General features: G+C 41.0%; 1 protein-coding gene across 1 annotated transcript in view; it reads right to left on the reverse strand.

The window, feature by feature from the left end:
- Nucleotides 1–3,114: 3,114 nt before the first annotated feature.
- The window catches only part of LOC134641025 (calsyntenin-2-like), a 307,592-nt gene continuing 284,513 nt past the window's right edge, over nucleotides 3,115–26,193 (reverse strand). Inside the window, exons 12-17 of the mRNA XM_063493204.1 lie at nucleotides 19,977–20,188; nucleotides 14,788–14,958; nucleotides 14,549–14,694; nucleotides 12,140–12,263; nucleotides 6,180–6,364; nucleotides 3,115–5,854 (exon numbers count right to left, since the gene is read on the reverse strand). Coding sequence (XP_063349274.1) covers nucleotides 5,645–5,854; nucleotides 6,180–6,364; nucleotides 12,140–12,263; nucleotides 14,549–14,694; nucleotides 14,788–14,958; nucleotides 19,977–20,188 — 1,048 coding nt within the window. The 3' untranslated portion in view covers nucleotides 3,115–5,644. The remainder of the gene's footprint in view (nucleotides 5,855–6,179; nucleotides 6,365–12,139; nucleotides 12,264–14,548; nucleotides 14,695–14,787; nucleotides 14,959–19,976; nucleotides 20,189–26,193) is intronic.

Here is a 26,193-nt window from a genome sequence, read left to right on the forward strand (position 1 = left end):
AAAGTAAAGTATACTCGACTACCATTCAACAAGCCGCTCAGAGCTACAAGTCACTGTGAATGAAATCGCTGAACAAGCTGTCTCTGGGTTGGGCTTAGCAGCTATGTTCTTCATTTTCTTGCACTGCATTGGATCTCAGTAATATGTACATGTACATTAGCTGTAACAGTACTAACAGTGCACTCATGGATCATTAGGCATGGACTTGCACATGGTCCTCCTGCATTGTTCATAGATGTGATTTTGGGATGCGCATCTTACACAGGTTTTTTTCTCATTTTGGGTTTGTTTAGGGTCATATTGTGTATCATTATGGTTATTTTGCATCTATTTGAGCTATTCTATGCCTTTCTGAAGTAATTTTGTATCTTTTTCTGTCTTAATTTGGCCAGCTTGTCGCTCTGTAACGATTTTTATGTGAAATCTTGATTGTTTTGCATAAATTAATGATTGTTTTCTAACTCACATTGGCTATTTTTGCATCTCTATAGGTTGTTTGGATTCAATTTGGATCATTTTGTAAATCACTTTAGAGCCAGTCTGTCTCTTCAGAGCCATTTCACATTTGGGGGGGGGGGGTTGGCATATTTTTTTTGCCATTTTGTTTTTTTTTTGTGGTGATTTAATGTCTCGTCTGTATCTTATTTCGGATATTTTTAGTTCTATTCTGGAGAAATATAGTTTATTTCGGGACGCTTAGTCTATCTTCAGAAGGCCTATCTATCCTTGGGTATGCTTATACCACACAGAGTAACCCTATCCATGAGGAAATAAGTAAAACAAGTTTTGGTTTATGCAAATATATATGTACATTTAGCAAGTTCTCTAAGCTGAACAGGAAAAAGAGGTAATACACATAGATGTACTCCTTACCAACTTACATCCTCCTTCATAATTGCTGTGGCAAGTCATACAAAGCTGCTTTGTGGCACTAGCTGCTGATTTTCATCTTCTTCTTGGAAAGATGCTCTTAATCTAGGATAGGTTTGATATTGCCATCTCAAAATTAGGAAAAGCACAACCCAAATAGCCACAGAGGAATTTCAATGTATTGAGAGAAGTCTGACCAGATGGACTGTTTTTGCCGGGCAGCATTTCAGCAGCATGGAGAGCACCCAACCCTGCAGCTTGCTCTGCGTTTACAAACTGCTTATTGAACAGTTACATCGACAATAGTGCTGGCTTGTTCTTTAGGTGAAGATTAGATAGAGCGCACAGTTGGGTGGTTCAGTCATTGAACTCCAATTTCTCAGACAAAAACATGTCCAATAACAGGCTTTGGTAATGCTTACTCTAACCAGCCCCTGGCACTATGAGTAGAATTAGTGTTTATAGAGGAAAAAATGACTAAAAGACCTTGTCAGTGGCATTTTGTACAGCCCGTCTTATGTTTCCTTGCTTTTCCACACTTCTAATTTGACACAGCCCTGAGTCTTTTGTTGAAGAACAAAAAAGTAATCCAGTAGGGATCAGCGCCGCAGCTTCGCCTGGAGAGGATAAGTAGTTTAGAAAATGGCTGATTGCGTTCAATTAAACTGATGCCTTTAGAGACATTTGCTCCTCAGATGTTGTGGGTCTGTTGTGAATTTTACTGGAATATTTTTCTATCTGGAGTGCTTTACGCTTAAAGGTAATTATTGTAAATTCTTGTATTTGAAAACTTCCTAAATTAACTAGAGCTGTCAGCAGGATGCAAAGAAACACCCACTGTCCAAAATGTCTGTGTGCTGTGCTGAGGAGGTACACTACATTGCCAAAAGTCTTCACTCACACATTCCAAAATCATTGAATTCAGATGTTCCAAACACAGGTGTATAAAATCAAGCACATAGGCATGCAGACTGCTTCTACAAACATGTGTGAAAGAACAGCTCGCTCTCAGGAGCTCAGTGAATTCCAGCGTGGTACCGTGTCCAGCTGTGAAATTTCCTCACTACTAAATATTCCAGTCAGCTGTTAGTGGTATTATAACAAAGTAGAAGCAATTGGGAACAACAGCAACTCAGCCATGAATTGGTAGGCCACGAGTCAGCAGATGCTGAGGTGCAGAGTGGGCAGAGGTCGCCAACTTTCTGCAGAGTCAATCGCTACAAACCTCCAAATTTCATGTGGCCTTCAGATGAGCTCAAGAATGGTGCACAGAGAGTTTCATGGAATGGGTTTCATTTGCTGAGCAGCTGCAGCCAACCCTTACATCCCCAACTACAATGTAAAGCGTGGGCTGCAGGGGTGTGAAACATGGCACCACTGGAATCTAGAGCACTGGAGACGTGTTCTCTGGAGTAACGAATCACGCCTCTCCATCTGGCAATCCGATGAATGATTCTGGGTTTGGTGGTTTCCACGAGACCAATTGTCCGACTGCACTGCTTGGTAGAGGACATATTATGGTGTGGGCTCGGCCCTTTACTTCCAGAGAAAGGAATTCTTAATGCTTCAGCATACCAAGACATTTTGGACAATTTCATGCTCCCAACTTCATGGGAACAGTTTGGGGATGGTCCCTTCCTGTTCCAACATGGCTGCACACCAGTGCACAAAGCAAAGTCCATAAAGAGATGGATGACTGAGTTGGTTTGGAAGAACTTGACTGGCCTGCACAGAGACCTGACCTCAACCCTGATAGAACACCTTTGGGATCAATTAGACTGCGAGCCAGGCCTTCTTGCACTCCTCACAAATGCACTCCTGGAAGAACGGTTGAAAATTCCCCATAAACACACCCCTAAAACTTGTGGAAAGCCTTCACAGAAGAGTCATTAAGCACCACAATGTAATTTCTAATGGCTAGGCAAAAAGGCAGAGCATCTAGAGGAAATAGGGCTAGCTAAAAAGAGAGATTACAATTTTTAAATGCAGCAGCGTACATACGTGCCACCTGGTGATGAAGCTTTTGAACTGTGCAGAAGTTGATTACAAAAAGTCCCTTTAAATAGTTTTTAACTTAATTTTTAGTACAGTACACAACTGTTCTTTTTGCATAATTCAGTTGATATTGCTCACATACAGTTTCCACAAGAGGATTATGGGCTCCAAAGAGGATGCTGTTACACAAAATGTATTACTGGCTACAAAGAAACACTTACACTGTCACACAAATACAGACCCCACAGCTAGATTCCAAAACAAGTTTTTATTGGCCAATTTACACAAAGTGCTGTAGTGACCATTCCAAAGGAAAACAGACCAAAGAGTCCAGAGAAAAAAAAACTAAAAAAAAGAAAGAAACTTTTACACATTATACAAGGTTTCGATGTTAATTTCACCGTCCTCTTCTAAAACAAATGTCAGGACAACATTAGGGCTGATGCAAAATCCACCAAAGATTTCAAGGGGGCAGGAGGAGGGGTGTGTGCAGGAAGGGAAGTGGCGTCACAAGACCAGGTGTCACAGTAGATGAGGAAAACTCTTAAACAACATATGAGATCTTTAGATGAACATACAGTAGAGCTACAGTATACACATACAACAGGTTCTCCCAGTTATACCCACAGGACAGCTGGCAAAGGCTCACTAGGTTAGAGGAGGACATTTTCCAGTGTTTATGACTTTAACCGAACCCTTTATCGATTTCTGGCATATAGCGCACAAGCTTTCTTGTGACAAAAACATCATTTCATTGGTCATTTGTGGATTCTTGCTGCCAAACACTACAGACAAGCTGAATTGAGGATGGCTACAGTGATTAATGCCCCTTCATTTCAAAGTGGGAAAAAAAAAAACACGACTGGGTTTTCTGATCGCGTCAAATGTGACACTGCCAAATGCATTCCACTCTCGGTCCTCTTAAAAGTTGCACGAGGCGACTTCACAATCCGGCGGCCTCAAGGGTTGGCTAATGAGGTGGGATTTATGTAATGTGACATCAGTCTCTAGACCTAAATTTCTTCCATTAATGCTGCAGTTTTTTTTCAAAGTTAGAAGTTTGGAGAAGTTCCTCTTCTATTTTAAATTTTGCATTTATTTTTTTGCAGTGTGTATCTGATGTCTCTGTAGACACTAGCAATCCAGTTAGGAAGGCTGTGTTTTCTAGTTTAGGCCATTAGGCCACAATAAAGTGTCTTTAAATGCATAATGTGAGAGCTTGACTATTTATTGGCCTGGTCACTGTTGAAGGTTTCTGAAGGTTTGAAATTTCTGCCAAATATGATCAATACCTTAGAGCTACTAAGTAGTTTGATGGGTAACAAGTAAAAGCGGTACCAAGATCATTTCTGCAAGATGTGAAATTCACAATTGATATGGCTAATGTGTTGGCTAACTGCTGACTATCTACACACCCAGCAGACATGAAGCAACAGTTTAATTTATTTAGATTTGTATTATATTCAAGTTATAAGTCCAAGTACGCTATTGTTATTCTTTTAGCTTAGTTTTTCCCTTTTTGAAATCCCTAGCTAGCGGCTAACATTTCATTCCATTAAGCTAGCTTCCACACCAAGGATTGTGTGTTTTACAGCTGGAATTTTTGACTTTAAATCAAAACTCTCTTTCACTGAGTTTCTGCTGTTGTTTAATGAGACGCTGTTCTCTTTTTTTAAATACAAAAATCTCACCTAGTGCAGCTTTTAATAACCCACCTATTTCAAAGGCAGTAGCACATCCGCGAGAGCAAACCCAAGTTTGTCATTAGCCAGAATGATCTGAACACTGAGCTAAAAACACGCACGGAGGATCTGGGGGTCGGCTCTGGAAAGACTCCTGCAGGCTAAGGGATTAGGGCATGTACATACATATGAAGAGGTGTGTTGTGTACAGGTGGAGAGGAAGGTCTCTGGTTAGACAATGTGGGGCTGACTCAGTGGGGTGGGGTCACCTACTATACTCAATATTTACAAGAAAGGAGCGTATAAAAATGTACAAGGAGACTCCTCTGTCTTTCCCAAAAACCCAGAACACAGGCCCTGTCGGCTAGTTCAACATGACGTCTGTGACAGCACATTGATCATCTTTTTTTCCCCTTTTTTTTGTTCTATTTGCTTTTGAGTACCATTTAAAATATGCTATTTCTGTAAAATTACCTGGCTTTGCCACATAGGCCAGAATAAAGACTGATAAATAACATGAAGTATACAAACCAAAAAATAGTCAGTTTCTTTACTTTTGCAATTGACTTTTCCTAAATAAAGGATGTTTTGCATTTTGATTCTTATATGGGACATCAGAAATCTTACTGTGAAATTTGACACATCAAACTGAATGCATGATGCAGGGTTTCACTGACAAAAGGCTTCTACAGCTCGAGTTCACTAAAGACTGCATTGGAATGGGAGAGAGATAATTCATGGGACATCTCTCTGGGAATAAACTAAATTTGGTGATCTCTTCGTCTAAGAACAACGAAAGTCATTTGATTGAGGAGCACTTTTAGAGTCATATTATCTCTTATCAGCTGTATAAAACAGGAGGTTCTGTGACAAGGCTAAGGTTAAATCACTGCACTGTGTGTCTGTGTGTGTGTGTAACTGTGTGTGTGTGTCTGTGTGTGGTTAAGTGTTGTCTTCCAGTAGGGGGAGATATTACCTTATTTTTAGAGCATCAACATTATAGTCTTTTTGTTTCAGCCATGTGATTTGAGTATAGATGTGTTGTAGAGTGTGTGTGTGTGTGTGTGTGTGTGAGGGTGTATGTATGTGTGTATGTTTCAATAGGATATTGTTGTTTTGTCCCAATTTTGGCCTTTCTTGGTCGAGCGTTGCATCCTGGGTAGCTGGACGTCTATTTCCTCCTCGCTGTCATCTGACTCAGCGCTGGTGATGTCGTCCTCGTCGTCGTCTTCCTCCTCCTCCTCCTCTTCGTCTTCCTCCTCCTCCTCGCTGGCTTCCTCCTCTGCAGCCTGAGGCTCCTCCAAGTTCTGTGGTAAGAAATATTTGCAAAGTTTCACAAACTTAATCATCAGACAGTAAGCAAGAAACAAGAAATGTCACTAATTCTTCCTTTGACTGGTTTAATACAAAGGAGACATTAGAGATGGGCGGATTGATCCAAATATTGACAACATTGATGCCAATTGCTGGTATTGGTATTTGGATCAATAGTGGCGCAATAGGATCAATCCTTTGTTTCTATCCTTAAATAGAAATGGGATAGTATCCCACTACACACGGTCCACTGTGGGTAGCTCCTATGCTCCCTCCCTGACAGCATCCTTTTAATTCCTGAAGTTCCCTCCCTCCTACCTCCATTGGGTTCACTGTGATCGTCAGAGCAGACTCGTCCCAGGTCACGTCTGCCTCTTTAGCCGCATCTGCCAACTTCACCTCCTGCTGGTGGGTCAGGTGGATGCGGTAAATGCCCAACACTACAACCACCACCAGGGCAGCGATACACATTACTATTACCACGGTGGCAGCACTCGGTACACCTGAGAACGGAATGAAAAGAGATCAGGGATTTAATGAGTATAATAATGCCAAAGCACAACAGTGTGTCACTCTGTACCTTGAAATCAGCATAATTCTGTTTGGTCAGAAAATCTTCAGCATGTACTGAATCGATTTATTCTTTCACTTCTAGGGGCATAAAATACCCAGAACAGCCAACTGAATGCTGCAGACCTTGAGAGGTACTGTACTATAGTCCTTGATGAGAAAGCTCCAGACATCTTATAATGCACTTAAGTAGCATCTCACCATATTACTAATCTGTGCCTGCATCAGTACGCAACCCAACATCCCACCCAAAGGAGCCAAATGTTATTGTAATTTTTTTAGTGGTCTTAGGCAAAAGCTATCCAGGATTTCTGTAGGTCTTTCAAAGTTTTTCTTTGGATGTTGGCCTTTTCAGTCCTTGCATCTGATCATTTTCAGATAAATGTTGGCTTGTTTTTTTTAAGCCACTTAACACTGACATATGAATCATTCAAGCATATAAAAGGCACCAGACTCAAAGGATAAATAAACCAATGTTGTGTCTACACCTACCAGAGCATCTTAGCAAAGCATTCATTCTAAACCGTATCTTTAGACACTTTGTAACTAGCAGCTTGTTACAAAAAGACATCATTTTGTCACTTTTCTTTAGCTGAATCTATGAAAACTGACAAAGATAACACAGTTATCACAGTGTGATTCCCAAAGAGCTATTGGCTGGAAACTTGGCATATCTTGGCATGGTGTGCAGTGTGTTCTTAAAAAAAATTGAGGAAACTGGATAAGCAGAGGACAAAAGAAGTGGCAGGCTTTAAAAACTACAGCAGCAGATGATCAGTATCTGAAAGTCATATCCTTATGGAAAAGGAAGAAATCCAACAAAAACCTGACACAGGACCTGAGAGATGTATCTGGACTTTCAGCTGATTCAACTACTGTTCACTGAAGGCTCATGAGAAATGGTCCCAGTGGAAGGATGGCTGTCAAGAAGCCATTCTTAAGGAAGGGAAAAAAAAAAGAAAAGGCTGAGATACGCCAAATTACACAAGAACTGTACTGAAAATCAGTAGCAACAGGTCTGATAAGTCCAACTTTGAAAATTTTGGTTCAAAATGCTGTCAACATGTACAAATTAGGACGATCCAACATTGACTGTCTACAGCCATCTGAAAAAGATGGTGGAGGTTCTGCCATTGTTTGGAGCAGGATGTCAAATGTCCAATGCACTAAAAGCATATCTGGATAGAAAAAACACAATGTGACACTATCAGTCATGGACTGGCCTCCCCAGAGCCCGGACCTTAACATTATTTAAGCAGTGTGGGATCATCTTTATAGAGAACAGAACAAACGGTATTTTCCTAGCAAAATACAAAGATTTTGTACAGCAGTGCATAGTGAAAACAGACTGCAACCTCTAGGGCTAAAAGATAGAAAGCAGAAATGGTAAGAGACAAAAAACTGTAGTGCTTTAAATGGTCACTAGAGGCAGACTCCAAATATGAGTGAGTCTCTACAGACTCCCACTTTAACTGTTTATAAAGTTATCATGTCTACAGGATGAACTGTCTTGTTGACTTTAGCAAGACTGTTCAGGCTGAAGGAAAACTTTATGGCAGGTTAAATTTTTATAACTAACCTGTTTGGATTTTATTAAGCCTTAAAAAATCTTAAAAAGCCTTAAAAAGTCAATCGATTGACAGGTTTGGACAGCTTTCTGCCAGCCCTCACATCTGCTAATTCAAGTCACGGAACTGTGTTTGCGCTGTTGATGCCTCTTCACTACAATAATATGGGACATAAGTGCACTTTCTGTGCGCTACAGACCATGCAAGAAGTTTATGCTCCAGTTTTGGTGCATGAAATTCGGCAAACATTTTGATAGTCTGTTCAAACTAATTAGCAGGTCTCTGTGCTGCACCCAAATAGTTTATGGGGGTACTAGCCGATGACTTGGTGCTACACCTTGTAGCCTAAATATGGTCACTTACTGGGTGAAAACGTGGGTGAAATATTAAAATTTTAATTCAATATTTCCTCTATATGATCAACACATGAAATGTTTCTCTTTGCTGCCACTAAACATAAGAAAGCATTGCTAGTTGCTTGCTGTTTAAATATCCAGTTAAATTTGATATGCTGGCTTGGATTCATACAAATATGGTTTAAAATTGTGGTTTTTGTGCTTAAAAGGGAATTGTTAGAACATGAAAACAAACTTCAAAAAGACCAAATTTAAAAACTCAGTTGTCATCCTGCAGCTCCCCCTACTCCTCATGTCCATTCTAAACCTATATAAATACAGGCATTATTTAATATTGGCACTGTGAGGCTGTGTTTAGTGGCTCCGCCCCCCCACCAGCTTTAAACACATTTAGATCTGGCATGTATGCAGCACATGACTGCACAGATATATCATAGACCCTTTTAGTACCATACCCACAACACAGACCGAGGGATTTCTCTTGAACTAAAATGTTTATTTCATCCACTCTGATCTCGAGCCTACTGAAATAACACGACATCTCTGCGCCTGCCCTCTCCCCACGAGTCCCTCCTGTGTGTGCGTGTGTGTGTGTGTGTGTGTGCTCGCTTGCTTAACGAGGTTGAGGCTCACAGAGGACTCTTCAATTGATCATTTGATTCGCTCTAGCTCCTAGATTTTCACATTAAATCCACGGGCTTTGATCTTCACATCTTCTTGAACCTTCATGTAACTTGTGTGTCTGTACGCACACCATGTGACACACATCTTGCCGTTTGCTAATACTCTACATACGTCAGGCCGTCTGAAACATTAGACAAAATCACGTCACAGGTGTAAAAATGTATTGAAACATTTTATTTGTCACGTATGGCTCGGCGATTGCCCACCATCATCCACCTCCCTCTGCGCTCCCCTGACCTCCTTTTCACACACACCCTCCAACTCTCTGAGCCGTTAACAGCATCGGCCACTGAACTCTCCAGGACTCTAAGTAGAATCCATTAGAGTGTGATGAATAATTAAATCTCATGTGTTAGATTAAGACCAATGTCTCTCCTCCTCTCCATGTTTTTTTTTTTTTTAACTTCAGATCACTCATGTGCTCAGGAGGAGGGTAAGAAGCCTGCTGCATCATTTGGGAGGGCCTCAATCACGGAGAGGCGCAGAGTAGGAAAGCAGCAGTCTGATGAGCGCTGCGATAAACAAACTAGAAAGCGGAACGGAGCGTTCCCTTGGATCTCGCCATGTTTACCCTGGGATGGATGGCTGACAGCAAAACTCTTCACAGGCACAGCAGAGGCTCCTGAGTCTGAGTCTCAGCATTTCACCCTCCGTCTCTCATGGTTTCCTTTGAGAGGCAGTGTTTTGTCAAGTTTACGTCGACACTTTTTCCACATTTGAATTTTCCCATTTTCTAAGCTGAGCAGTCATGTATGCAACTAATCCAAGACTCCTAATACTTTTTAGTTCTGTATTATAACTTTATGCTTTGTAGCTCTGCCTTGTTTATAATGCTTAACCTTTATTGATTTCCTTTTTTTTCATGTCTCAAAATGACTTGACAACTGTCAAAAATGCAAGTTTTTGCTCTCAACTGTCAGTCAAACAGTATTTCATGAACTTTACTCAGAACCTTCTTGCTTCTTTGACTTCTTTCACCACTCGTATGTTCGTTTTTTCCGATTAAAACTCACTGCATTACCCATTTTGTGGAAATACTAATTTCTATTACTGCAAACCCCACACGATGAACGCTTTGTGTGTAAGATCATTTAAGCAGTGCTCTTTGCCTCCCCCCCTCCAGGATCTGCGCTATACTTCAGTCATTAACACTGCAATATGAGGGCAGGAGTCAGGGTAACTAATGCCAAACTATTTCTGCAGGGTAGTTTAATTAGAAATGTCTCTTAATGACTAATTTCCCTATCAATGTGTGGAGCGCTATTTGAAGTTCCTGCGCTGCCACGTGTGCCAGATACAGTGGCTGTTAATGCTCGTCTTTGTCATAGAAAGACTGAGTTTGAGTCCCTGAATTTATTTGGAGTTTGAGGAGTTTCTCTCTTTTCCTGCTATTTGTTGCACAGTTAGGGTGAAATACTGTGCTGTGATGACCCCGCCCACTTTGCCTGGTCTGCTCTTCCTTTTTCTCGTTTTGTGTAGAAGACAGGCAGGGTGTGAGAGGTGGGTCTTAAGAGGAAGCACATCTTTTGCCACTTAGCTTATTGTTAAAACAGGCTGATTTGTTTGGTTTTGTTTGGTTTTCTTTCTTTTAAACATCTCCACCACATACCTGCATTCACAGGTACTCACCACATGACCCATTTAGCCACTCCACATTTCTTTTGATTTTTTGTTCCTTTATTCACTATAGAGTACTAATACCTGCAATAGAGTGATAAATCAGAATGTGTAGTAAGACAGTCTGTTCAAACATTGCATTTGTGCATGCAGAGGGCTTTGTAACTAACAGCTTAACCTAAAGCAGCTGGCTACAATAATCTTCAGGGATTCATTTACTTCTGCAGCTACTTTCAAGTCCTGTTCGGTATGAAATTTAGTTTACTGGTACATGCCCATACTACAGTACTGTTTGGTCTGTCTGCGCTGTTGGCAAACTTATACTTATCAATATACTTGATCACATTAAAAAATGCAGAATATGGGTTGGAGACATTTATATGGGTCATTTTAGCCTGGTGCTAGTTGGTGGCAGCTTTAGTGGATATAAATGAGATGGTACTGTCATGAAATCGAAATGACAGGATGCTTTCATGAGGCCTTACAGGTGTATAAAAGGTAGAAACAGGTCATTTTGGATGGTGGTTGCCCGGCAACATGATAGGATTAATATATAACATGCATAATTCAGATGTATTATATACAAATTAGATGTTACTGGTATGAAATAAAAATCGTGGTTTTATAAGTTGTTATAGGTACATAAATGCTCTGGTAGGTGGTTGCTAGGCAACCTGATATTTTTCTAAAATCTGACATAGTTAAAACCCAACAGGTGCCAAGTATGGTTGCTCAACTCCTGATGATCTAGGACAGAGCTTCCCAAAGTGTGGGGCCCGCCCCCTAGGGGGGGCGCAGAGCCATTGCAGGGGGGGCGCGGTATGAAAAGGGGGGGAAAAAAAACCAACACTTGGACATTGCTAGCACAGGGCGCCCACAGAAACGCAAAGCAGGAGATGAAGCATAGCTGAATATGTTTCCAAACCAACTTCATTTTAAGCCAAAGAAAATATGGTGAAGCATATCTTCCCTTTCGCTTCACCTGCACAAGTGCTGAGGTAGGTCTCCCCCTGCAGAATTGGTTTTCCATTCGTCGGGAGCACGCGTTGGGCTCTTCAAATCACGGACAAACAGTATCCCATATTCTTGATTTTTATTTCACAATTTCATTTTTCTTGTAAAACAAAGGGGGGCCTAGCAAAAAAAGTTTGGGAACCACTGATCTAGGAGGAGTTCACGGGCAGGCAGAGATTTCATGTAATAAAATAAGATGTTTCAGTTTTTGGTGACCTAAAATGTTTCTTTCACTTGCTTTTTACCTTAATCCATTTCAGGTTTTTCACTGGCCTAGAATTGCTTTAACAGTTTGTTTCTGATGCTAATGACACCATAACTCCAAGTGGAATGTCTGGTTTACATTAAAAATAAAACCTGTCTTCCTGCCTATCGCACCAATAATGTATTAATAATCATAATCTATCCTGGCTGAAGGTGACATTAAAAAAAAATGTAAACAATCCACCCCAGTTGCTTTTTTTCTTACCCGAGCTGTGGACGGGGTACAGATCCTGGATCATGGACGGATGGTGGACCACCTGCACGTATGGAGGTGGAGCTACCACGTGATTGACGTGTTCCCGCGCTTCTCCACTGTGCAGGATGCTCACCTTGGTTGAGGACACATGAAGCAGGAGGGAGGATTTTAGAAAGTACGGCCATCAAAATAAACATTTTACAACATTCAATGTTTACCTGCACAACCAAAAAAGCCTCAACTCTAACGACTGATATTATAATCAGTGAAAAATGAAAATGAAAATGGAATAAATGTGGAAGCAAATTTATGCTAGGATATTTTAGGAGACAGAACCAAATCAATACTTGAGTGTGAACACCAGGGATGGATCAATAAGTCAAACCTTTCTCAGAGTAGGGACAGATGCACAAAGAACAGGTTTGTGTGTGTGTGTGTTAATGAGAGGCCTACTCTGACTTTGGTGTTCAAAGTTGCACTGAGGCCTCTTTAGACATGTTTAACTCTTTTACAGCCTGGGTATTTTAGAGGGTATTTTGCTACTAAGAGGCTGAAGTGGCACAGCTGTAAGGCTTGTCGAGGTTCTTTTTGAAAGTTAAAGTGGAGACCTGAGCTGAGTCAGCTCAGTCACTTTGCCAGTTCAAGCACTTTGCTTCACTTGGTAGTAAAAAGCAATACGATCTCTAGTGGCACTTAGTGATATTAATGATTTTTGAGCACAATGTACATCTGTTTTATTCAAGCTGCTTGTCAGTTACATCTTCTTACATTGCTTTTTAGAAATACTTGAAGCTTGTCTGTGAGTGGGCGGGCTGAGTAAAATTAAAAGCACTGGGTATAAATGCATTAACCTGAATAATTATAGTCCAGCCCATTAAAAACCAATTTTCATACACTTAAAATATCAATTTTAACAATCGTACAGTTTGCTTTTAATTAATGAACTAGTCATTGTCTTTACATCGTAAAAACTGAATGCAAATTTTCACACAGTAGTGTAAAAACAAATTAAACTGTCATTTGATGAAGAACAGAAGAAAGTCCTTACATCTGGACTGCAAGAACTTGTTAATGTTTGGCATATTGCTTTAAAAGATAATTCTAGTTTATTTCAACCTTCAATATTCCGATTAAAAAATGGCAAACGTGGCTACACTGGTCACCCAAACTTTATAGTTTCTCCTCCATTGTAGGCGTAAATGTGTGGCAGAAAATAGTATGCTGATGCAGCTACCATGATCAATAGAGCCTTGACCACCACATGGATAGGAAACATGGAAGGTTTATATGAAAAGGGATGATAATGTATAACAAAATTCTCAGGTGATTATCAAACTAACTGGAGATTCAATTTCCGTCTAAACAAATAGTTTCAGCTATACTCAACACATTCCCAAAGTCCCAGAGTGCCGCGACACACTTAAAAAACGGAAAATCTCATGGGGCCTACCCGACCTTCATTCTAATTAAAATACACGAGAAAGTGATGTATTTCCATTTTATTCAAAATACATAAACAGCACAGGCTGTTGGCTATAAACTGCTAATGCTTTCCAGTCACATACAAGGCTGATGGGACACAAACTTCAGTACAAGAGCAGTAAATTCACAAACTAACCACCTCCTATTAATTAACTCCAGTTTTAATTCACTTTTTATATAAATAAATAAAAGTTTATAAATAAATATGTAATTCTACATACTCGTAATTTCAAACTGAATTTATGTTATGTTGAATTTATGTCATCGCTGTGACCCACCTGCAGTACCTTTACTAAAGCAGAGATTCCCTGGTCCATATTTTGGGAATCTCTACATTAGTGGACAGGAAACAATGCTCCCGTAAGGTTTTTTTTCTAGAATGGTCAACAGGTGAATTCACTACACAAATTTTAAAATAATCCATTATGGTTTTCCTTATTTTCTATGTATACTTTTAATGATGGCTACTCTCGTTAGACGTTCATACTTCCACATAATGACGTGAATGTAATGTATGCAAGTAATCCTTTAGTCCTCGCTTTTGAAGAGTACTTTTCAACTCTCAGATCTGTGAAGTGACAAAAGTGGGGACTTATTTTTTTATTAGGCCTTTATTTATCCAGGCAAAAATCTAATTGAGATTAAAAATCTCATTTCCAAGAGAGACCTGGCCATGTAATGGATACAATTAACATGGCTATCTCAGGCACCCAACTCCTGCTGTTCTAAACCTTCTGTTTGCAAGTGGCAGCCAATCAGGAGAAAGCTATAGTATCTTAAAGGGAGAGAAGAAGAACTGCTTGGATCAGACAGAGAATGAACTGAGAGGCCAAATATGATATAAATACATCTTATTAAAATCTTTTCTTTATTAAATATGGATTACTTTGATAGATGCCAAAAATAAATATGAAGAGGATTCATATTCACACTGACCTCAAGGCTGAACTCATTGCTGGTGTAGCGTCCGTTGAGCTCTGAACAGGTGAGACGAAAACGCCTCTCCGTTAGCTGCCCGGGACGCCAGTTGTAGTAGCGCACCTCTCGGATCACCTGCTCATAGTTGGACATGGAGTCCACGCCTGTGGAAGGAGAGAGAGACAGCACAGGTTTGTCCAGCTAGTATATGTAGTAGTGGTAGATGGGAACCAGCTAAAAAGGCATCAGTAACCTACCGTATATGGACATGCCAGAGGTGGAGTTGGTTGCATCAAGGTGTTTTCCAAGCAGAGTGCTTCGTTGCAGTTGGAGAGATTCGTGCTCTGGGCTCAGCTCCTCCCCCAGCACCAGGACATCACAGTAGTCTAAGTTATGAATGATCTCCTCCATCACTCCAGGTCGATGTGCTACACACATTGACACACACACACACATGCAATTTGCTATAATTTGCCCCCTCTGATGCTCATCCCAGAGGGCAACTAGAGAAGATCAGCATCAGTTTGCTTTCAGCTCACTCCATCCTGTGTTTTACCAGCCGAAGAAAGCGTTGGCATTATAACTTAGTGTTTGAGGTCAATTTCTATTTTTAGTTCCGAATATGCTGTTACTGCTAATGAGCTCCACTGCAGCTCTTTTTCATTCCTGCTTCTCAGCTGGTTACTTTAGCTCAGCTTCCTTTGTTCTAATCTCACCGAATGATCCAAACTAATAATCAAATACGCGGTGCCAAACACGGCCAGCGTGAATGAATGTACCGTTAATTGTCACATTTCAGCAGTTTAATTGCTGCTGCCATGCCAAAAAATGTGTGTGGAAGAAAACGGCGCACGCTTTGAAGAACCATAATTCGAACAGCACAGGACACAACACCTACTCCTACTCCCACTCCCAGGCTCCAATTACCCATGAACTCTCTGAACACAGTCAGCGCTGTGAGCTGCTGTGGTACCATGTTCCTGCAGACAGCTCCCATCACAGCATTTCTGGGTGGCTGCTGGGGCTCTTTGACAGTCTGCTAAGCACTAGCCTCCACCTCTCAGCTGCTACCCAGCTTTCTCCCTCGCTGTAGATTCCCAAGGGAGGAAACCAGCTATGCCCCTTTTAACAGCTTCCCAGTTGAGAAGGACAGACACTGTATGTTGTGTGTCTGTGTTTGTGGGGAGACTGACGCAGCAGAGAAAAGGTAGGAAAGTGAGCAAAACGGGGAAAAAAAGTTGGGTCCTAGAAGTAAAGATATGTATGCTTTTTGTGTATGAATTACTTTTTTTTCCTCAAAGTGCTCTGTAGTTCATGATAGAAGTATTTAACCCTATTTTAGCCTATTGTTTCAGGTTGAGATCTCCTCTTATGGGAAACTGTAGCTCCTCAGACTGCATTCATTACTTAGTGATAATGCCAAACTGAAAATTATTAAGAATGACTTCCCAAACAAACCCATTATGTCAAGGTGGATATGTCTGGCTTTTATATGCAGTCTGTGGTTACTGAATTGACTGGAAATTAGAGAGTAATATATGAGTACACGCATTCATTTTGAACAGTGTGGTGATGCAGTCAATTTTGACCTTAGAGCTAGTCTGGGCTGAGATGAAAAACAAGAGCAGAAGCTAGAGAGAATGCAGAAAAGAGAAAGATAAAGATAAAGAGTGCTGAATGAGTAAAGAAATTAAAACTAAAGAAAACTCTGGATTGAAGCAGAAAAGAAGAGGAAAAAACGATGACCGTTAAAGCAAATGGGTCAAAAACAAGTTAAAGAAAGAAGTGATGACCTTGCCTTTAAATAAAAGAATCAGAATAAGCCCGGAAAAGATACGGGAATATGAGAGAGAGAGAGAAACGAGGCAGTGCTGAGCAGGCTTAATAAAAAGACAAATGAATGACAGAAAGACAAAGCAAGGAAGAGGGCGAGGGGGTGATTAGCAGGGTCCAAAAGAAACCTATTGCATGCCCCGAAAAAGAAATATGTGATTTATCTTGAATCCTTTAAGCCTTGAGAGAATACAAAATCTGCTCATTATAGAACTTCATCGTGACGCCCTCTCCCTCACATCTTCCCATCTATCCTCCTTTCTTTCCTCTTCCATGTCTTTCTGTGGCTTCCAGCTAATCTCTTCGCCCCCAGCCAGAATATCTCCTTCACCAGCAGAAAGAGCTCCAACAACTCCTGAAAGGGACACCGCTTTCTACTCGTCTTCCTGTGCCGAATTACGCACAATGGTGGGCTAAAACCTTCCTCTCGCTCTGCTTATCTGCTCCTAATTGGCTGCCAACGGCAGGGCCTGGGGCCGAGCCAGACGGTTCCTGCCTCGGTGGCCAGATCGTTGGATGAGACCAAAGCCTTCGGGATTTAAATGTCATACTCATTTGCGGTCGGGCAAGGCAGCGTAACCTAGCGAATCAGTCCTCTGGTAGGTATAGGGCTTACTCAGCAGGAGGGCGTTTGCATAGGCTAAGATAGTAAAGGGTATACCTACAAACCTGTGTGCACGGGGAAGGACTGTGCGGGCATTTGACTCAACATATTGGCAAGGTGATTTGAAAAGGCTGTCACTTAGACCCTTAGTGGGAAAAGGCTTTGAGGGAGTGTTACGGTCTAGCAGGAAGTGTTACAATGTTAAATTTGATTTGTTTTTGGTACGGTAATTTTTCTTTTTTTTCTTGTTTGTTTCTAAAAAGTCTAAAAAGTATTTCTAATCATAATCTACTGCAAAACATGAAAAATGAATTTTTAGATGCAGTTTAGCAGTGTTTGTTGGAGGATCCATGCAGTCCTAATGGTCGTCAAAAACGTCTTCAGCTTTACCAAACTAAACTGCTGTCTGTTAAGCTAGGAATCTGTAAAAATTTAAGGAATTTAAGGACCATTTTTAACTTCATTTCGTATTTAGCGGTGAGTCAAACAAAATTCAGTCTGGGATGCTGGTGATCATGAAGTTACGTACGAGTGATGTACGATGAACGTGACGCGTGAAACACAAACGGAGAATGTAACATCGCATTCACAGAAGGATGATGAAATGAAACAAGATATATACAAAAATCAAAAGAACTGGGATTTATAATAAATCCTTTAAAAAAAGAAATAGATGTTATTAGTCACTAAGTTTCATTAAAGCTGGCCCACCTGTTAAGTAGGAGGCAGGGTACATGTAGATATATAAGCTGTGTCCCAATTCCTAGGCCGCATCCTTTGGAGGCCGCATTTGAAGGCTGATTATGTCACAGCCAGGCGATGAAGGCTGCCCCAATTCAAAGGCTTCTCCAAATGTGGCCGACAAATGTGTCCCTCATTTACTGAATTTGAAGGACAGGTCGGGTGTATCCTTCGTGGCCCAACCTATCCCAGAATTCATAGCGTGGCCCAGCCAATTCCAGTTCCCAACAATGGCAGCAGTTACTTAGTTTTGATCTTAACCATATTACTCTTACTGGGTCACAAAATAAACTTTTAAGATATTTTCAGGCGAGAATGTAGCTGTGTAAACTTCAAATATCTGCTTGATTTATCAAGACATCACATATTTGCAAAAGTGCTCCGACGTTTTTGGAGACGTCTGTTACCCAGCAGCTCGATAGCTAGCTGGGGGTTCAAGGCTCACTAGAGCCGGCGAGAACAGCGAACTCCCGGCACATCGTTTTCAAACTCCCTGCGGTCTTTTGCTACTCAGGTTAAACATGATATATAAGTCTCTTAGATAACTTAAAAATGTTATTGTTTGGCTTTTTTCAGTGTTTTATTTGTTCCTCAATAAATTGGTTTGGCTGAGATTAAAGTTATAGTTTTCACACAGCTGAATGAACATCAAGGAGAAAACTGATTAAACAGAAGTGTGAGATGGTAGAGAATTTACTCCAGTGTGCTGTTATAGTTTAGGGAGCAAGGAGCAGACGGCTGAGTTTATTAAAGTCTACCGAGACAGCTGGTGATGCAAATCTGAAGGCTAGACCGTCGCATTAAACAGCCTCACACTTCCGGCCTTTTCGGTTTTCAAAGGACCCGGCCCACGTAAACCACGAAGGCCGTGGTCTACTTAAAAAAATCAGTTTTTTAAATTGATTTACACTTCTACTATTTTACTATGTTTTATTATCTCTGAGTCAGCGTAGAAACAGACAAGTAAAGGGCTTGTAAGTGACTCAGAGCTACACTGCCACAAGCTTGACGTCATCGTTTTACAAAGGAACAAACCAGCAAAGAATCATTCATTGCTACTGCAGTGGATTGGACAATTTGGTACCAGTTCTAAACTGCAAGCTTAGGTGAGGGAGGTGTTGTTGAAGGTCTTTCATTGTAGATCAGGGATCTGCACACCAGTGCCCAGTTTTGATTGATCCATTTCTGACTTTGTTTTGGGACCGTCACACCTTCCAGTGTGCATACATGAAAAATTGGAGTAGTAGCAAACCCCAGCACAGAACATACCAGGTGCAGTTGACAACAGGTATGACTGAAACTCCATGAAAATTGGGGATGGGTTGCTAAGTGGCTTGCAGATGTGTAATAACGGCAGGCAAGCTTCTTAAATTTAAAAAGTATCTGGTGTGGCCTTGCGCTGACACCATCTGGTGTGATTGACTTGGTAGACTAATATTGTGTTTGATTAAAATGAGATAATGAAATTATATTTTCTGCTTGAATATTTATTTGCAGGACTTCCAAAAGAATTAACAGTTTGCGAATAAACAGCGGGAATACTACTTCAACCTCTGCTACAGTCACATAATGCATGTGTAGGTTTACATAAACCTTTATTTACATTTTTTGGCGATTTTGTCAGTCGTATGGAGTTAAAGCAGCAGTTTTATTGAAGTTTTATTGCACCCTGTACACGTTAGAGAACTTGCCAGTGTGGGAGCAAAAGCCCATCTTTTGTTTCCTCGAGTTTGTATTGTGCACAGATGTACTAGATGAAAGAAGAACTCGTTGCTGCTTGTTCAAAATCTCACGAGGCATCGTGAAATGTTTCAGCTTTCTCTGAAGGTTTGTTTTGCAAGACAGTTGGCGCTGAATAGGCTATGGAACTTCATGAATGAGTGAACATATTATGAATATGAAAAAAAAGCTAAAATATTTAGCTGAGACAGATTTCTACCTGTGGGAAGGAGTGCATATCCCACTTTGTGAAGTGTACACAAACTTGCACTTTCTGTTGTGTAAACTTATTGTTGAGAGCATTATTTAAAATGATCAGAAAGTGACATGTAGCTTTAAAAAAATGCTAATATGAGCCCACACATGCAAGAAAACAATCAGGATACTAAATTAGAGAGTTTTCCTTTCCTCTTCCCCGAGTGTGAAATGATCTAGTCCACCTCCACCTCCTGATTTCAGCCTTACGGGTAACCCCTCGCTGGCTCTCCACCCGCTGCTGCCCATGGTCAATTGTTTTCCACACTTGCCATACTGGCATAAGTGTCTTACCTGTGTGATGTGCAGCGGTGTCTGCCCTGGTGACTGTGCTGATGATGTGGAGGTCCTGGAACAGAACAATCCCTCCTGATGCTCTGAAGTCGGAGGCTGGATGGCTCAGTCTCTCCACTCCGCTGATTGTGATCCTGGGTTCACTGGGCTGAAGCACCATCACCACTGCATCAATATCTGGGATGGTAATACACGTGTCTTCACCAAAACACCTGGACGCAAAGAGGCAGAAGAGTGAGAGAGACTGTGCGAACTCAAGCTGGAATTAGTGTGGTGTTTTACTGCATCGCTCTGTTTAGCTGTAGTCTGAAGATGCTATTTGGTTACTCAGATTTTGTGGAGAAAGCGCTATATGATACAGATCAGATTTTGAAAGTTTTGGACACTCCACACAGCTGATGAAGTCAGCTGAAGACTCCATGTGGTGAGCATGGTTACAGAGATTTGCAGGGATGGGATAACTGCTGGTGAACTTTTTAAAGCTCTGTTTTAATTTCTGTTTCATGTAAGGAGGGAAAGTATCTTGAGGCCTCTGATGGCAGAGTACATAAGCATTTATTGGAACATAAGAAAATAGTACAAAAATACACAAATAATGCAGGAAATACGGAGCTATACTCGTGCTATAATAAATGTAAATGTGTGTTCTGCAGCCCACACAAGCCTTTGATCACACTTCTGAATATTTAACACCTGTGACTAAAATTTGCTATTTAAAAAGAGCAATTATCTTCAATCCAATCAATCCATCCACACAATTTAATGTCATTTAATGTAATTCCTCCACAACGATGAGACGTTCTGGTTAAGAAAAGAAAAAAACATGTCAAACGTTCAAACAAAATTATCCGTATTTTCCTGTAAATACAAACTTGATGCTGGCCGGACGAGACACCGGACAGTGATGATGATGACGGTGATGATGACTAATGGGTGCTGTCCCGCTCCTCCAGCCTCACACAAGTGTGCAAACACTGAGGGCTCAAACACAAGCTTTCTTTTGGATCAAAGATAGTCCAGTGACATGTATTTTTGAAGCATCTGCTCAATCTTCTCTCATTTTAGCTAAACGCAAATCATTTTAATCGATTTTCAGAAGTTTCCAGAGCGTCATACATCACGCCAGATGCCCTGATTTGCACAAGTAACCTAGACCTCATCGTTATGCTAATGAGGAACAGGTAATACAACTATACCAGAATCCAACGAATGGCTGATTTGACAAACGGTCCATGGAAATGTAGAAATGACAGATCGTGTGGACACATACCATGATAATAATGCTACTGTGACACTGCGGGGTAATTTTTCTGGGGGTAGCGCAGGTCATCTACTAATTAGAAAGTTGGTGGTTCGATCCCTGGCTGCTCCAGTCTACATGCCAAAGAGTCTTTGAGCAAGATACTGAACCTGGAGTTGCTCCTGATGTGTTCATCAGAGTGTGTTAAACAGAAAGATGTGCTTGTATGAATGTGTGGGAATTATTCGTGCTTTAAAGTAGCAGAGCAGAAAAGTGCTGCATAGGAACCACTGACCACAGTCTTCTGTAGATGTTAAAGTTACCTATCAGCAGCGTGTGACTGGATTTTGCCCTTTTTAAATGTTGACACTTGTCCTTATTTCAGTCAAGATGTTTAAATCCTAAGGAGTAGGTCACTGAGAGTAAGCCACATATTCTATAACAGCAGTCCCTAAACTTTTTTGCGCCAAGGACCGGTTGATGTCCAACAATATTTTCATGGACTGGCCTTTAAGGTGTCGCAGATAAATACAACAAAATAAAACCAGTACCTATACCAAAAAAAAGAATATTTATTCATAAAACACGGGAAAAGACCCAGCGAAACCGAGCTAACGATAAAAACGATAAAAAATAACGTTAAAAACTGATAAAAAACCCTGAGAACCATCAATTTCACACCCGAGCCTCAACTCTTGTGGCCCGGTACCAAACGACTCACGGACCGGTACAGGTCCGTGGCCCGCGGGTTGGGGACCGCTGCTCTATAAGGACTATCTAGCTGATACACAGCACCAAAGTGTGACAGGAAAGTGCTTAAAACTTATTTTATAAACATTTTGGCCCTCAGACAAACTGGCATACACCTATGCAGCATCACAATGTAAAACTGTGGAACTTTACAGCAACTAATAAAGCTTATCGACGGCATCAAGCCCTCTTAGCTGTGCTCAAACCACAGCTGTGTGGTTCAAACTCAGACCACAGTGCGTGCAGTTATTAAAGAGGCAAACCGCTCCATCCTGTCAGTGCTTAGGCAGCAGACACAGACCTGCTGCGTTTTCACTCGTGTATGGCCGCCTGTCTGCGTGTGATAGCATGCCTTTAAATGCCCAGCGTCCACTGGCAACATTCAATGCACAGGCTTGGATTCGAGCTCGATAGCTGAGAGCTCACAATACAGTCACGCAGAGAGAGAGAGAGAGAGAGAGAGAGAGAGAATAACCCAGCACACACACAGATCTGCCATATTCACCCACACATGTTCACACAAATGAGGGCAGGCATCTGACGTGCAGCCCTTCTATTGCATTATTTGATAAACAGAGCGAAGTTTGCAGATCACACGGAACGCATGAGTTATTAAACTGAGAAAAGGCTAGGACGGGCTGAGGCTGTGTCGAGGCGGAGGACTGAGCATTGCGGGGGAAGGAGAGGTAGTAGAAGCACTGAAAGCTGAGCAAACAAGCCAGATTTTTGTTTTTACATTTCACCGAAGGCCTTTCAAGCACACAAACATCTGTCAGTGGGAGGGACATCATTGCCTTGTCTCCCTGCTGCGGCTCTGTAACGGGCTATGAGAATTCATAACTTTTTTTTTCCCCCTAGATTGGAAGTCTGGGCTATACCATTTCAGCAGTTATGCAGCCTCTATTTTCTCAGCTACATTCTCATGTAAATGATTCTGCAATGCTTGAATGTACTTGATGAATCTGTATATGTTGGGTCACCTACAGCTAGGTTAGAATTGTTTGTGATTAGCATTAGAAAAGCTGAAAGGAGAAGGCAAATTTGCCAAAGAAAAGCGTACAAAAAGTGAAAAGTTTTCTTTAAAGTATTTGCTAGAACAATAACACAAGTCAGGTATTAGTGATGTTGTTGATGTTGATGCAGAAAATGCCCTTTAAGGGGTTTTACTGTGTGTGCGCGACAGGCCCGTCATGTTGACTTTATGATTAATCAGCCTGGCTTTACAAGTAGCTTTTGATGAACACGAAATGGCTAATTAAATACCGTACTTACATGCTCTTGTAAACATCATATCAGGGCCAACTGGTTAAACAAATGTATCAAAATAAATAATCATTTACACTCTGAGATGACGATACATAAATGTAAAGTTGTCATTCTTAAGAAAAATGTAGTAGGTATGAGTATGGTAGTTGTGTAACCATCGTACTCTTGTTTAACACACTCCTTTAAGTTGCTTATTAAGCCGAGCAATTCTATTTTATGACTTTGCAGAACTGCTAATTAAATTAAGTTATATCATTAACTTATTTCATGAACAGCCACATTTTACATATACATACGTGCATATATACACACACACACACACACACACACACACACACACACACACACACACACACACATATATGTATACACACACATATATATATATATATATATATATACGTTATATAGAGTCATTCAAGTTCATAAATGCTATTGCTTCCTCCCACCAAGAGAGTGTGGAGACAGCAATAAGAAATCAGGATTACACACTGGATTTTAAAATGAATATAATGGTTAGGTCATTTTATTGGGTGACCAACGCATTAACGCATATGGTCACCCAATAAAGTTGTTCCCTAATACTTTAACTGTTGCAGTAATCTTCACATCATCAGATCTTTGTCTTCTCCATGCACCTTGGAAGTAGGTGAAGTTGTGCCACAAAAAATGTGTTGGCTTTCTCTAATGTTACAAGGTCTTCACCTTTCAAAGACCTGTATAAAGCTCATACTGGTGATTGTTGTTGTGAATTGGCTCAAAATTGAAATCAATTATGAGCAATCACACATGCTTTATGCCATATTCTGAATAAGAATAAGAAAACATCCTGCTAATTAACAGTGTGTGTGTGGATGTTGACATAGAAGAAACCAGAAATGAACTAAATTAAACTCATATGTGAGTTTTTCTTTAATTTACGACAAATATAACATGTAACACACCTATTAGCTGATATATTAGCTGAATTGTCAAAATCACATGGATACATTTTCAAAAATCTTGAATGTAGCACTATCATTTAAAAAATGGAGCAAATTCATTTTCACTTTCTTGACACAAAAGACTGAAACAAAAGAGAAAAAAACCCTCTTAAACTTAGCCTAACAGCAGAGAAAAACCTGACTGCAGTCTCTAATCCTCTGTAGTCATGGGCATGAGGCCACAGTTTGGGACCAAAACAGGTTTCGGGGCATTGTGTAATCTTTCCCTTTCTTTCCTATGGTTATGGCTGGTGTTGTGTGTCTGTGTGCCTGCTTGCAGCTTGGGCACCAAGCCATTGTTGTGAGCAGTGGGAGATACAAACTCAGTGATGCGGGAAGTCGGCTGCTGCGTGGGCCTGCAAAACACACACACACACACACACACACACACACACACACACACACACACACACACACACACACACACACACACACACACACACACACACACACACACACACACACACACACACACACACAAACAGCAACTGGAGCCACGCCAACTTAATTATAAAGAAATATGACAAGGGAGCTTAAAAGGGCTGTTGCAAAGATTAGCACTGGATACTTTTATTTGCAAGATGCTTGGAGTAATTGCAGTTATTAGGTGTCAGCACAAAACAAATTTAAATGCATTTGGAGGAATCAATTATCATCTCTGTTTATTATGTGAAGAGCGATACTTTCCGCATCAGTCAAAACGGGAGTTTGTTCCAGCACTCGCGGACACGTCGTGGCAGCTGGCCATGTTTCAGCCTCCCAGTGTAACCGAGTCTGTGAAATCGCCCGTGTTATCAACTAGACTGTACACAAGGATTTACTGCTGGAAACTCACAATGGCTTACAAAGAGACTTATAGCCACAGGCTGACCATTAAGCAGTCTAGGAGAAAAACTGAGGTCAGTCAATATCAGTCAGGAACTAAAGGTTATGAGCAAAGCCCCCTTACATTTCTTATTTTGTCAATAGAGGTGTTCTTCTGTAAGAAGAGTCAACTTTAAACAAACATGTTTAAATTAACAAATCATAAATATAATGCAGAAAAGACCATATAGAGTATTGAATTAAATCTTAACCTGACCATAAATGGACTGGCTTGTCTATTTATGGCACATTACCATGCAGCGAGTAGCCATCAGTAGACAGTTACACCGTGACCACAGACCAAGTGGTCAGCAGCAATATTCAGGTAGGCTGTGATATTTAAATGCCCTTCAAAATGCATGAATATCCCCCACACCAGCCTGAACCGTTGATACAAGTCAGGATGGCTCCAAGCTTTCATATTGTTTATACCAAATTTTGACCATGTTGCCTCACAGCAAGAAGACTGTCCTAATGTTGCAGCAGAAACTGAGACTCATCAGACCAGGCAACGTTTTTCCAATCTTCTATTGTCCAGTTCTGGTGAGCCCGTGTGAACTGTAGCCTTTGGTTCCTGTTTTAGCAGAAAAGGAGTGTCACCTAGGGTGTCCTTGACCATGTCTACATGCACGTAGTTGCTGCCGTGTGATAGGCTGATTAGATATTTCTCTAAATGAGCAGTTGAAGACCTAACAAAGTGAGCAGTGCCCAGTGTGTCTGGTGCAGGAGGAAACCTGAAAGACCACAGATTACACATTAAACACATGCCTACAACATGCCTCATTCACCCATTCACTTTTTTCTATATATATGTGCTTTCTATCTAACTTTTACATACATTCGTACTCCGATGGATGTGGCGGAGAGCAACTTGGGGCGAGTATCTTGCCCAAAGATATTAGGCATCCAGACTGGAGCAGCCAGTGATCGAAACACCAGCCATCCAGTGAGTAGATGACCTACTCTACCTTCTGAGCTACAGCTCAGCTGTTTTTTCTGTTCCATGTCCTTGTTTTTTAAACTCCTCTGGGTACCAAGCAAAAATTGTAGGCTTGGCTAAGAATGTGTCAGCCCACAAGCTTCAAACCTAACAGGAATCTCTTGGGGACACTTG

The sequence above is a fragment of the Pelmatolapia mariae genome, linkage group LG14, assembly GCF_036321145.2.
Source record: "Pelmatolapia mariae isolate MD_Pm_ZW linkage group LG14, Pm_UMD_F_2, whole genome shotgun sequence".
Classification (NCBI taxonomy): domain Eukaryota; kingdom Metazoa; phylum Chordata; class Actinopteri; order Cichliformes; family Cichlidae; genus Pelmatolapia; species Pelmatolapia mariae.